This window comes from Accipiter gentilis, chromosome 1 (genome assembly GCF_929443795.1).
Source record: "Accipiter gentilis chromosome 1, bAccGen1.1, whole genome shotgun sequence".
Taxonomy (NCBI): Eukaryota; Metazoa; Chordata; class Aves; order Accipitriformes; family Accipitridae; genus Astur; species Astur gentilis.
In genome coordinates this window covers 55192484-55206833 of record NC_064880.1, presented here as the reverse complement: position 1 = coordinate 55206833, position 14350 = coordinate 55192484, and the positions used below count along the sequence as shown (strand labels likewise).

The 14350-nt window shown below is 35.6% G+C and overlaps 1 protein-coding gene across 4 annotated transcripts in view; it reads right to left on the bottom strand.

The window, feature by feature from the left end:
- Nucleotides 1-14350, bottom strand: part of PKP4 (plakophilin 4) — a 102061-nt gene that overhangs the window by 19012 nt on the left and 68699 nt on the right. For all 4 annotated transcript variants that reach the window (XM_049813365.1, XM_049813356.1, XM_049813373.1 and 1 more), the window contains 2 exons: nt 13056-13184; nt 8725-8938 (listed from right to left, as the gene is read on the bottom strand). In XM_049813365.1, coding sequence (XP_049669322.1) covers nt 8725-8938; nt 13056-13184 — 343 coding nt within the window. The remainder of the gene's footprint in view (nt 1-8724; nt 8939-13055; nt 13185-14350) is intronic.

The following is a 14350-nucleotide window of genomic DNA, read 5'->3' as shown; positions in this document are numbered from 1 at the left end:
ACAAACCATGAAGGCAAAGGCAGTTATAATTTGGGAAGTTTCCATTCAAAGATAAGGAAAATGGTGGTAGGAGCTGGTAGAATGCTATATTAAGGTAAGGTCTACGAGACTTCTGGGATTACGGTATAATTTTGTATGTCATTTAAATAATGACTCTGCTCCTACCAGCGGGTGGGGGGTGGGGGCGAAGATGACCTCCAGCAGTCCCTTCCAACCTCACCTGCTCTGTGATTCTATGGAAACAGAAGCCCCAAGTCCTGCCTAAAAGGGGTCTCAAAGGACAAACACTTAAACCAGTCAAAAATATTGAATTATACAGCCTCCTAAAGCAGATCAGAGGGATTGTTCTTTGACCCCATCTGTCATCTTCCTTGGCATAACAATAATGGCTGACAGCAGATCTAGCCTTTGGTACTTACAGAGCTTTGAGTTGTTTTGGACCTCAGATAAATAAGTAGAAGACGCAACAAGGGACAGGAACAGCTAGTGGTAGCTGGTAAAAGTACGTGGAAGTAACAATAACCTTGTTATTGCCTCCCATTTACGAAACATAACCCTCCAGACACAATACCATGAATGAAGTTGAGGACTACTGATACAAGGACAAGGTATTTGAGGTTTGCCTTATGGATGCAGAACTGAGTTCTGTTTCAACACCATCAACTTCACAACAGATCTCATGTTTGAAGTTAATGGGTGCAGACAGGGTGAGGAAAGCCAAGGTACTCTGTTCTCTAAAAATGATGGCAACTAGAAATAGTACAGGTAGGTGTTTTGAGGGTATTTTCCACATAGATTTGGGACATACATTAACACTTGCAAATGGAGGGAAGAAAAAAAAAAAAAAAAAAAGGCCTTGCCCATAAACTTCTGGTTTTCTAGACTGAAACCCCTACTAAGAAAATAAAGAGAGAAGAAATCTTAAATAATTTAGATCCCATCCTTGAACCTGACAAGCTTTGGTTAAAGCCAAATGATCTTGACTATCTAACATGAATGCTAGTCCAGCAAAAAAAAAGAAAATAGGATCATCTGGAAGACTTTTCTAAGGAACTGACTATAGAAATAAGTGCTTAAAAGAAGCAGAGATGAACCAAACTGAAGAAACACATATACATAACAGTGCAGTAGATAAGAGTTTGGTTTAACAGTTTTCTCCTGAAAATTTGAAAGAATCAGCTTTTTGTTCTAAAGGTCCTGGGTCTCTGCTCTAAGATGCTGGTCAAACTGTTCCAGGACACCTTTAATAATAGAAATTGATGATGTTCCATCCTCATGTAGAAGATGCTTTAAAAGCACTTGCAATTTCTACAGACTGTAACAGAGCAGAAACAGACAGACAAATCTAAACCACTAAGTTTCAGTGATTGAGGTTTTGGGGGGTCATTGTTTTTTTTTCCTAAGGATTCAAAACATATTTAGAGAATAAGAGAGAAAGAGATTCCTCCCAAGAAGGAAATTACTATTAAAAGGAAAAAAGACAAGACACTGGAGTAATACAGTTCCTCTTTTCAGTCCTCATGGTTTTGTATCACTCAGAACATATCTGGAGGTTCAAAGCTCTGTGATGAGGGAATGTCTGCCAGTTAGGTTGAGATCAAACTCTGCATGCCAGCTACGATACTCCCTGTAACACCAGTGGACACTAACCAGCTTATCTAGCTGTATAGAGAGAAGACAAGTTGGATGAACTTCTGTGAGGATGACATACGCTTGACTTAACTCACACTATGTACCAAAAAATTATGTAGAAACAAAAAAAGACCTCAACACTTAGGCAGCAAGGATCAAATTTTGTCCTGGAAATGTGATCCAGACAAGGTGATATGCAGTAGAATGAAACAAACAAACAAAAAATCCAGAACTGGAACATCTAGTGAAAACAGGTAGTTTGGAATTTATAAAGACAAAACTTAATGTTATTGCATTTAATGATTGCAATTGTTTTTAATCAAATCCTACTGCATGTAGATAGGTCATAGAAATACTGGAAAATCAATTGAATTTTCATAATTTTCAATGGGGTGCTTTCAACTGCGGAGAAATTACTGATGAAGAACCGTTTTTTCAACACACTAAATAGTAACAGTCTGTTTCTATATGCTGCTTGCTGCATGCACATGATGGTTTGGGGTGGAATGGAAGCAAGCAAAGTATGTGTAGGCAGATGGATCTGTGATTATGCACAAGCCTACTACACTGGCCTCAAGAGTATTACTGGAACCCATGACCTGACAACAGCTGTGAAACAGTGCTCACGTGGTGCTGTAATAAATGGAAGACAGGGCTAATTTAGATCTGCAAGGGTCAAGATTTGGCCTATAATCAATTGTAGTAATAGAAGGATAAAGAACAGCTCTGTGTTCTTATAGCACATATCTACTGCAATCTGAGCTTGGAAAGGTCGTATTCCGAAAGCCATTGTTCTTTGTAAATCTTGGCAATCCGTTAATTTCTATTCCAGCATAAATCAAATCAACACTAGCATTTGCTTGTCTACTATGTTGACATAAAGAACTCTGTGTATATGAAGTATATCTTCTGTTACTGTTGAAACACATTGGTGTCAAACAGCTCTCAAGAAAAATATATGGACATTTTCTTTTGATACCTTTAGCATTACTTCTGCTAGTATTATTCTAAAAACAGTATCTTTAGGCAAACAATTGAAAAGAATCATTACTTCAGACAATTTGACATCATCTCAATTGCAATTATAAATCCTTAAATAAAAGGTTATGTGATTACCTAGTACAAATTCATTAAATCTCTTAAATGTTCAATATATGCTTTTCATTAATGAGTTTACGCCATCTCAGATATGCAATTAATAATGCTACTCTGACAACAGGCATCAAAGATGACTGAAATTGAGACCCGAAATATCCTCTCAAAAAACCCCAAAATACAGCAATCCAGGTTTATCAGGTTGTAAGGAAACAAATACAAGTTTCTATCTAAACTTTCCAAATACAATAATGAAAGCACTAGAACTAGCATAAATACGGAAAAAATAGTGCCAGGATTTTTAACACCACCCACCACTTCCAAAAAGAAGTTCTCTATAAAATTGCTGGAAATTACTCAGGAGTAACATACTCAAGCATTCAAACTGATGGCCTTCTATATAATTAAAATAAATTACATTTAAATAATCACTCTCAGATTAATAAATGCACTAAGCTTCATCTCCTATACTAAGGTATGGAAAACAACTAGCATTATAAGAGCACAAGCATAGTGCTCTTTCATTTACAAATGGCAGCATCAGCTGAAAACTAACAGCAAAGTACATAATATACAGTAGAAATGAACAGTGAAGATGATCATAATTGATCTTACTGAAACACAAAAGTATGAAACTAATGTATATAAAACGTCACCGGCGTTTTTCTACCATTATGTGGTAAGGCGTATGGAATGCAGAGAATAGTGCAGTACCAGTACATCACATTTATATTAATTAATAAAACATGTACAAGTTAATAGCTTGTTAACTAGAATTTCTCAGATTTACAACAGTTTTGTTGTTGCAGACTGTAAGCACCTCATGAAATACAAGGTTTTATTTTTATTGATTTCTAAAGGTCAATGCCTATCACAGTAATGCTGCTTGAAGTCTTTGGGCCCTGGTGGAAGAACACCAGTAGATTCTGCTTTACAGCAACATAGAAAAACATCAAACCTAACTGCATCAAATGCCAGCTACTTCATTTACAAATCATCACTTTCCTTCATAATAAAGAATCTTCTATCCACTTCTGGACTGAACTTGGACAAGATTGGTTAGTTTCTGTAACAGCAAAAATTAAGCAGGTAAGATAAATAATTCTGTTTAGATCTTCAGCCACTTTACTAACAGTTGCTGGAGTTACTAGAAGAGCTGTAATGTGTAAGCAGAACTTTGGCTTCATCTTTCTCACTGTTCATCAAAAGTAAGCCACAACTGAGTGAGATTGTTGACCCTTAGCAACTCTTCATGGATGACAGGCTAGCAATGTTCCTTAACTGAGAGAAGTTGTTTTATGGGAAATATCTCCTAACATCTCCTTGTCTCTAACTTGTTCTCCTCTGCGAAAAATATTAAAACAATTGTGTATCAACTGTTCTGATGTACAAAATTTTTTATATTGATTCATAATCCTTCTGGACTTGGATCTATGGTGATATTTTCAGGTGACAAATCTGTTTTTTCCAATAGATTGCAATGAAAGCGTGAGGACAATTAAAAACCACCTTGTCTCCAATTCAGTAGCTTTTAGCGTTATAAAGGTTTTGTTTTATTGGTTTGCTTCTACTGGTTACAGGTTAGTGTTGAATTGGTTACGTTACTGATGTAACTTAAGCAACTGTAATAGGATTGTAAAATAATTGCTCTGTCTGGAAAATCCCTTACGTGGTAACTCTTGAAAGCTTTATTTTGTTACCTAATTTGGAGAATACATGAAATTTATATGGTAAGCCACCAACCCTTAAATGGGTTTAAAAAAGGGGGGGGGGGGGGGGGCAAGAAGAAGAAAAATCTGCACATGAAATTTCTGGATGGGAAAGAGGAAAAGTATGATTTGCTCATTCCTTGGTGAATGGCTTTGTACTCTGTGGTGTTGTGGGGCCCCACTATTCATGGAACCCTGGCATTACCAGTGGCAAAGAACTTAGTTTCTCCTCTGTATCCAGCTGCATGTTTTCATGCTTTACTTTGGTTTTGAATCATGGCATTTTAATCCAGATTTTAAGACCCTAGACAAGTTTACTGCAACGAATTCCACTGCCACTGCTCACATCAGGTAGTGTTAACCAAACAGGTAGCAGGTTTATTAACAGTTCTTCAGCAGCTGCACCAGCTTGGAGGTCCACTGCTAAACACGGACAATCATACACTACCTCTGCAGGTTTTGCACAAGTGCTTTTTGGACTGTATACAGAATAGAACTGTGGTAAATATTATAGTAACAGGAAAGTTGTGAAAGGAAACTATGCCCATTTCACAGAGTGCTTAGTTTGCAAAGTTGTGTGGGACTTTCAGCTATTTCTGTACCTTCTCAAAAGTTACCTTGGGTTGTCTGGAACTGCAGAACCTTGGGTCCCTTTTCCAGAAATACACAAGCAACGATGCACAGTGTGAACCGCTGCAAGAATGCAATCTCTCACAAAGCTGATGCTGTGTACACAAAAGATCGTGCTGCTGGACAGAGATCAACTGAACTGGCTGAGGTAGTACTAATTTGAAGAAACTATGAAGAACTGCCAGGACCAACAACAACCTCTTTCCCCTTAAGGACAGAGCTTTACCATACAGCTAAGTTAGTGGTTAATTGTTGCTGGAATTTGTGCTCATTTTTCCTTCCTTCCAGCTATAAAATTGTACCGCTCCCCCAGGTTCAGCACTGTCACTTGCTTGACCTTTCAGGGAGGAAACTTGACAGAAAACCAACCATTCAAAAGAGTGGATCAGAGCTCTTTCACTGGGGAGGGCATGGTTTGTGGCTCATCTCTGCTGCTGAAGATAGGATGAAAAGCTAGAAACTATTCTATTAAGGTAGGAATCTGACTCGCTTTCTGTGGAAAACTTGCAGTAGTGGAGTACATCATGGTTTCTTACATTTTAACATATTAAAGGGCTGTTTCTGAGGGTCTCTTGAAAGTAGACTCAATTGTTAGAAACTGCACCTGGGTTCAAGAACATGCATATTTTGATTTCTACCTCGTATAGAGTTTTCTCCTGTATGAGCCTTCCAAGACATGAGATCCTGAAATTCACAGAATGATTCCGGGCTATGCTGACTGCAATGTGAGAACATAACCAGGCAGCACAAACCAGTGCACATCCTTCATGTCACTTGCTATGGAATGGAGCTCTGGTACACTGTCGGGAAGGAGGCCCCAACAACACTTCTGCTGCCTAGTGCTGAAGCTGTGCTACAATGTGAAAAACTGTAGCTTCCAGAAAGAGCTGGTGCTGAAATCTAATTAAATGTGTTGCAATTACAAAAACAACCAAACAAAAAAAAAACCAAAAACCCCAAACCAAAAACCCATAGTTTCCCTTCTAAAGGCTCTTTGACTGCAGAGCACAGGACAGCAAGGCTGCCATAGGTCAGCAGTGGTGGAAACTGCACGCAGCTAGAGCAAGCTTGTGAAGAGTTATCCTCTTCCAATGCATTCCAAAGTCCAACTTCTAAAGACTTCTTTTTTTAAAAAAGTATTACTTCATTTTCATATAATTTATTTTCTGAATAATCTATAGCCAGTAAAAAAGATGACTTGCTTCCCTCTTAAAGCATTCTCGTGGTTTTGCGATTACGCTTTCTGTATTTTTTAATGTAACTTTCTATTCAGTTTCCACTTCTTTATCTCTCTGCATTTCAATCTTGTCATTTCAGTTATTGTTAATTAAATGTAGACCCCAGTATTCCTACTGTTTTCTAACTCCTCTAAAACATGTTTGTGCAATTAAACCCTCCCCCAGTATGGTAGCTTTTCAAACTTATAGTTAATCTTTAGGGCATGTTCCCAAATAACTTCTGAGGTCAAAAAAACCTGCTTTTGACTAAATAATTCCTCACACATTTTATATAAATGGATTCATGTGAGAAATATCTATACAGATGGCAAGAAGGTTGTTATTCTAATTTCACTTCTCTGGGATAATAAACTTTTCATCTAACTGCACAATAAAGTAAACTGGATGAAATTTCATTTGCAATATCACCTGATACACCTGTTATCTTTCAAAGGCAATTGATACTGCTAATAATGAAAGTATAATTCATTTAGTAAGGAAGAAAGACCATCCTCAGCAAAAAGAAAAGCATTGTACTTCATTAAGAAATGTCACACTGGAAAATCCATTTTGTATGAAAAATTATGAATAAACTACAGCAGTAATGAACAGTGCTAATTTTAAACTAGAAATGAGACATATACTGTTTCTAGGGGTGTAGATTGATACCAATTTCTCTGTATTTACATTATCTTAATCTGGGAACATAGTAAACTGGATATGGTTTGCTAGTTTGAGTTCTGACATAGGTAGAGTTTTTTAATTATTAAACAAATAATCATTGGATCTTTTCCACTTCTTTTCTTTAAATTGCTCTTTATGGAAGGCATTTAAAAATCCCTAAGCTCTGGAAGTCTGCTGTGGATTCTTCTCAAGCATTCAGCATTGATCTAACTGTAACAGAAGTCAATGCCACTGACTTAACCAGAAGTTAAATAGGTCAATACTTTCCATTTTGTTGTAGCTGGTTAAAAAAACTAAAAATACATATGTTAAAAAGTAAGAGTCAATTTTTCTGAAGTAGTCATCTTTAATTATAATTCAAATTAAATACCATATTTATTTGAAAAATCTTTTTATTTACAAATGATGTGCTATATCTTTTTTGAAAGATAACAGCGTAGGGTTCGGGTTTTTTGTTTTTTTGTTTGTTTTTAAATAGTGACTAAATACCTTCTATAATTAAGAATTCGACTTTGGCTTTGTCTGCGGAACCATCCTTAACATCTTAAAAGCACAAGTAATTCAAATGCATAAAAAGTGAATTTTGTAGAGTGAACAAGGCAGCGAATGTGTAATTCTAGTTTTAAGTATTCCATTTACATATGTTCTTAAGAAAAAAACTGTATCCTTCCAGAGAGAACACGAAAGCTGCCAGTTATCTTAATGCTTGCTTATGTGGAAAAATACTTAAGGAAGATAGCCTGCATATGAACTTAAACTTAAATGCTTTGGATACATTCTGTACAGAGTCCTTTCTCTACTTAATAGCTTTTCTAAACAAGGAAATAACTTGGAAAGACTCCCAGTATGACATCTCTGTTACTTCGAACCTGAGCACTGCTGTGGAGCTTTGCTTAGTAGGTAAGTAGTTAAGCTTCGTAGCTTAACAAAATCAAACGAGGGAGCTACTGAAATTTGAAAGAGGAACTGTTTAAAGAAAGTGAAAACTCTGCTTTTTTCTATCCTTTCATATTTTTCAGTCCCCTAAAACCTTCATAGACAAATCACCCCCATCTTAAGAAAAAGAGATAACAAATATATGCAGTAGCCAACAAATCCACCTTGTTTTGATGGAAATTGAGTTCTTTCATGTGTTAGAACTGCAAATAATTTATTATTTCTGCACTTTCTGTCTGCACCAAGTGCCAAGTAGGTTCATAGGTTATAACTAAAATCTGCTACCTCATACTCAAGGGACTAGGAGTGCGTACACAGTCACTTGCCACGACTCTACTAGCAGGTTGGGCACTGAGATGCTTCTATAATTTGCATTCTTGCAATTTTCTGTCTGTACTTTAACACACAAAGTCTGGGACCATCTTATGAATTCTGCAAAGTCCTATTTAAAACTGTTGTCAGCAGATGATAAAAAAAAGCCTGTAATAAAATAAATGTTAGGAGTCAATAAAGAAATACCTATCCAAGACCTAGCTGTGTATGTAGGACAACCATACCAGGGGAAAATTTACCCTCAGTGGAGCTTTTTTGCGCAACTACCTCAAGATTCACTTCTCCCAGTGAATCCATACTTCTATGCTAATACTTTTAACTGTCAGTAATCAAAATAAGTGATTTTGTGTTCACAAAAAATACCAATGTACAAATAAAAATCCAGCCGATATACTCAATTCCAGTCAATTACCAGTTATTCCAGTCTTGTCCACTTCAGAAAAATAATCTGAATTATAGTTCTCTGCTTGTTTCTCTTAAAAACTTACCTGTTACAAGCTCTTTTATTTCGGCATCAACAGATTTTCTCAACAATCGTAAAAGGGCAGGTATCCCACCAACATTCTTCATTGCTATTTTGTTTTCATCAGTAGACTTTCCATAAACAAGGTTTCTCAGTGCACCGCAAGCATTCTTCTGAACTTCCAGGACTCTGTGATCCAAGAGATCAACCAGGTGCTTGATTCCTCCTAGCCTACATACCTAGAAATGGAATGTTGGGAACATCAGCACCCACTGATTTCATCCATTTCACTGTACAGATTTAAAAGGCCTTTATTTTTATAAAAACAGTAAATTCCATTATACTTCAAGAAGAACTATTGTTGGTAAATCTTAATAAGTTGATTGTTACACTGTACTGAAAATTCATGTGAATGACTCACATCCTTGTTGACAAGGCTGATGGACATTTTCAGTCATTTGCTGTGTTCAGAGAATTGTTACTGCTAAAGTTTTGTTTCCCAGTATTGCAGTTTTTGAAGTAATTTCCTATACCTCAGAGTATCTTTCTAGGGAATATTAGAAATAAGAAGTTGCAAAGATTTAAATGCCAACTTTTACAGTTTGCTACACACACACACACACAAATCAGTTAATATTAGTATATATCCAGTCTTATTGGCATATCTGAAGTTCTTTTTAAAAGGAAGATCCACTCTGCAGAAATTTCATAAAACAAAAAGAAATTTTATATTGTTTGCTTTAAACAGGTTAGTTGCATTTATTCTTTATTATACAGTTTTAAAAAATTTTAACATAGTGTTTTGAGATCTCATTTCCATGCAGTGCTTTTCTTTGTTCAAAATAACATAAAGAAATGACAAAAGATTAAAGTATTTTAGAACCTGTAATATTTACTAAATAAAAAAATATTTTAAAGAGATAACTAAGTAGTATTACTTACAAGATTAATTTTAAATTAAAAATCACCACCAAAAGGATACCAAAATATTTGCTATGAACTGTTTTAAAAAAATATGAGTCTTTTTGCAATATAAGATTTATCTATTACAACCTGGTATTATTTTAGCACAGCACAATAACTTTTGTGCCATACTGCCTACTGAAGCTGGCATAGGATCTCTTTAAAAATCCCATGCCTACAGTGGCTGAACTGCTGCTGCTCTAAGAAGGAGATCCCATGGTGAAAAGAAGAGACGCACCACCATTCCTGAATACTTTGCTTATACAGGATGTGGTTCTGGGCCAAACAGTCAGAAGAGATGTAAAACATAACAGTCCTAAGGATTCTCTAGTTCAGCATTAAAAGCACTTTTAGGGGCCCCTTTTCTATTCTAACCTGTATAATAATTAGTTTGGCAAGCCACAGGGCTATCTGAAATACATTAATGCGTACAAAGTTTCATGGATTTTTGCTTTAAAAGTTCAGTGTCTTTTATTGGCCATAAGACAAGGAGAATAAAATTATTCTCAATGAAAACATAACTGAGATTTAGCCAAACCATTCTAAGTTGATACTTTGAAAACCAGAATCTTCTCTCTATTACATTCTTAAAAATTGCATTGGGTATCAAAACAGTTAATATCTTTATCTACACCTTAAAACAGCCAAATTGAAAAGGCATGGAAAAAAACAATTGAAATGCAAGGGCTATGACCAGCACTGTATGTGATTTTTACCTGTGAAATCACCTCTTAAGTAGAATAAAAGAAATAAAATGAAAGACTGGTGACTTGGAATTTTTTAGACATCTGTTTAAAATGTGTATTTTTCAAAAGGAAACCTATATTTACACACCTAGCTATAATTACCATGGAAGTTATTAATCCAGGGGATATATAGTTTGGCGTTGATCAATGAGGCAAGCCACTGCTATGCCAAAAGCCACCAGGAGTCTGTATCTAAAAGCATTCAGGGGACTTTAAGCTTAATGTTATTCACCTGCCAAGATTTCTGTAGCTAGAAGAGGAATATTACCTCACAGATTATTTATTTGATACAGACTACACTGAAAGCAAGATGCTATTGAAAAAAAAAGATTTAAAGAGTTGGTTTTTTTCAAAGCAAATAATTCTCATTTCTCCCACTAAATAATGAAGCAACAAATAAGTATTCATACTTTTCAGTTAAATCTCCCTCTTGTATGTCAATACAGCACATCAAAAACTACATCTAAACTACACATCCGTAATACAGATACAAGTTATGAACAACAAAATAGCTTTATCCTTTTTTCAATCTGTACTCAAAACTTGATGAGATACAGTTTTTGTGTATATAATTCAAAATAAAACTGGACTAGAAATCCATTCTTAAGACTTGTATTTTGCTGAGTCATTAACTATTTTAAAACATAGCAGCTGTTGCTAGTTTGAACAGGCATTTCAATTTCTAAATTAAAAAAGATGAGAATTCTTGTAAAATGTTACATTCATGAACTAATAAATCAGTATTGTATGTATTTACAGATAGATATTTATTACATGGAAGGTTAATTCATTCATTCTGTGTAGTTTCATAGCTAAATGGTACAGATTCCCCCCCCTCCGCCCCCCAAAAGGAGCAGTTTCTTATGCTTACCTTCAGGTTTTAGCAATGCAAGCATTCAAGTTCATTTTGCTAGGCTTTTAATATCCTTAATAGTCAAGCAAATGAATCTGGTCTTTACCACAGCAATAAAATAATAAATTTAAATAATGAATGAAAATACAAAAGCAGTCCTCAAATAAGGCTTTACTGAATTTGGCACTAAAATAATTATGATCCTTTCCTATTCCAAACAGTTTCTTGTGCTGGCTTCTGCTTTGAAGGGAACATGAATTGCAGCTTTCCTATTGCCACAGATACCATCATGTTTTCAAAACATGCCGATCCCTACCCACTATCTCAACTCAAGGGATGGGTCTTCTTAAGAGACTGAAAGTCTCATCAGGAAACACTGACGTAAGACTTGCTTTCCCAGAAGCACAGGAATATTCTTTTCTCCTGGAAGCCAGACAATTTCCTTCTTTCTGTCATAGTATTCTGAACAGCTGATTATTGCCTTTCAAAAGAAATAACTGCCAGTACCTAAACCTTCTCAGTTTGAAAAGGAGAAATTTTCTGTTCCAAAATTCCACACAACAAGTGGAAGGCAGGCTACATTTACAGTTGTCTCTCTTGACTACTGTAACTCATCTTGTCTTCTAAATCAAAAAGACGACCTTTTTCTTTGGATAAGGTTTTATGAGCTTGATTATATTGTATAATATCTCTATAATCCTTTACACCTGAACTGATTTTAAAACATATCAAATATTTCTAATGCTAAATAGGGTAAACAATTAAGACACCACTTCATACATCTAGTACAAGTTAGCACCACATTCAAATTCTGCTTAAACTTTGACATATTTCTTTTAGTTTTGTGTACTTTTGAAAAAAATAAAGGAGACATTCTATAATTTCTAAAACAAATTCTGTAATAATGAAAATGGAAACAATGAAGAAACACAAGATCTCCTATAAATGAACATGTGCAGAAAAATTACATCCCAAGAATTCCTAAATAAGCTGTCATATCCCTTCTAAACAGCAAGACTAACTTACAAATCTATCTCCATCTGATTATCACTGCGATCTTTATCAGAACATCAAAACCACCACCATCTTTTCATCTGCCTTCCAGCAACTGTACATTATGTTGGGCTATCTTCTTATAAAAGTTGCACCAACATTTTATTAACATAAATAATATTTATACTGAAAATAACAGATGATAACACACATACATCATACAAACAAAAAAGCAAGTTCCTTCAGATTAATAGCTCGTAGCTACTCTGCTTTTTGCAGCTCTTCAAACGCAAACAGTTTCCAGAAATTTAAACAATAACCTGAATTTTCACTCAAGTGTATCCTTCCTCCACATTATATTGACATAAATAATATCCTCTATATATTTCTAGGGTTGGATTTCTTTCCCTTGCTTGACAGCTCACTCATTCCCTATGATGTCTTAAAACATCTTGATCAAAACCAGGGGAAAGCCTTTCAGAATTCTTGGGTTTTTAGTCTCCAGTCATCAACAGGTTACACAAAAACAGGCACTGGTAAACATACTGTACAGTTCTGCTAGATTACACAACTTGATGTAAAATATTTTCATATAATTTCCATGCAGCCTCTTATGACAGGAAAAATCTCTGTGTGTGTGTAATTACACACACGTAGGTACTTCAATATTATCATACACGTGGTACAAACAGAAAAACAAAAGGGTCCAAAATACTGTGTTATGACGAAAAAAAAAGAGGCAAGAGGTCTAGTTTTTCTTTTATAGTTTCCCCAGGAACAGAAACACACTCAGTACAGTACCTCCGTTTTTACTTTGTTATCTCCGAAGCACAGGTGCTGAAGGTAGGCAGCTGCATTCGCCTGAACTGATGGGAACTGGTGTTGAAGCATGTGAATGACTTCAGGCAGTTCTGGATCTCGCCAAGCAAACTCCCTTCATTAGATGAACACATTCAAGAGAAGGCATTAGTTATAAATGTATGTTTATTTATTAAGTAGAATTACTACAGCATCTGAAGTGTTTTTCAACAATTCCATTTTTGTTCTGGAGTATCAGGGCTAGGAGGAAAAACAGGTACATATAATAACTATGAGTCACATCACCTTTCAGGCTTCCAGTTGGAAAAGGACGGTCTGTATCGTACGTTCTTCAGTTAGCTTGGTTGTTGATCACTCAAATACATATATATTAAAATTATACCAACCCAAACACTGCAACCCACATAAATCTCCCCAAACTTAAATATCTAATGCAACAGATACCCACTTAACAACGCTGCTCAGGAGCATCTCTTCCACACAACATTTTTTGATCATTGTTCAACATTCTTCCTAGTCTGAAGTCAATTATACTTCAACAAAAGCTGCGCAGCCTGAAATTTCATCATCATGAACAGATGCAGGAAGTTTGCATAATCTGTCTTATTCAGGGATTGTAAACTTAAAATCAAATCTCCTTCATTAAACAAAATTATTTTGTGGAGGCAAATCCTGGAAAAGTCATTAAACATATCCATTCCCAATCCACAGACTTAGAAATATACTCATTAATTGTTGGGCTATCTTCCTTCTGTAAAGGAAGACTGAGGGAAAAAAATAGTATCTAAGTTTTTGCATGCTCAAAAATCCAAGTAAATTTTAAAAAAACCCAAAAAACCCAAACCAATCAAACAAAAAAGGATGTTCCAAGAATAGTATTTGGGGAGCTATTCAAAGGCTAACGCTAGCCTGGCCAGTCAGGTCTCCCCAGGACTCCTACACTCACCAAAAAGGGAATGTTCAGTTATGTGCCTACTTTGAACTGCTCAGCAACTTAGAGGTTTATTTCTCCATACTAATGATAGGCAGACCTTAGGGAAAACTGCCTTTCTAATAAAACTAGTAGCTTTCTGTATGTTCCCTCACTCTTTTCTAGAGTGATGCTTTCAAATACCCAGTCTGAGGCTTTTGTAACACAATAACCTAACCTCTGCAACAGCATGATATGCAAATGAGAAACTGAAACAGATTAAAAAGGTAAAAACTATTCCACTGTGAAATTATGAGATAAGGTGCACCAGCAATGAAAACCAAGTCAGAATTTCTCTAAAGTTTCT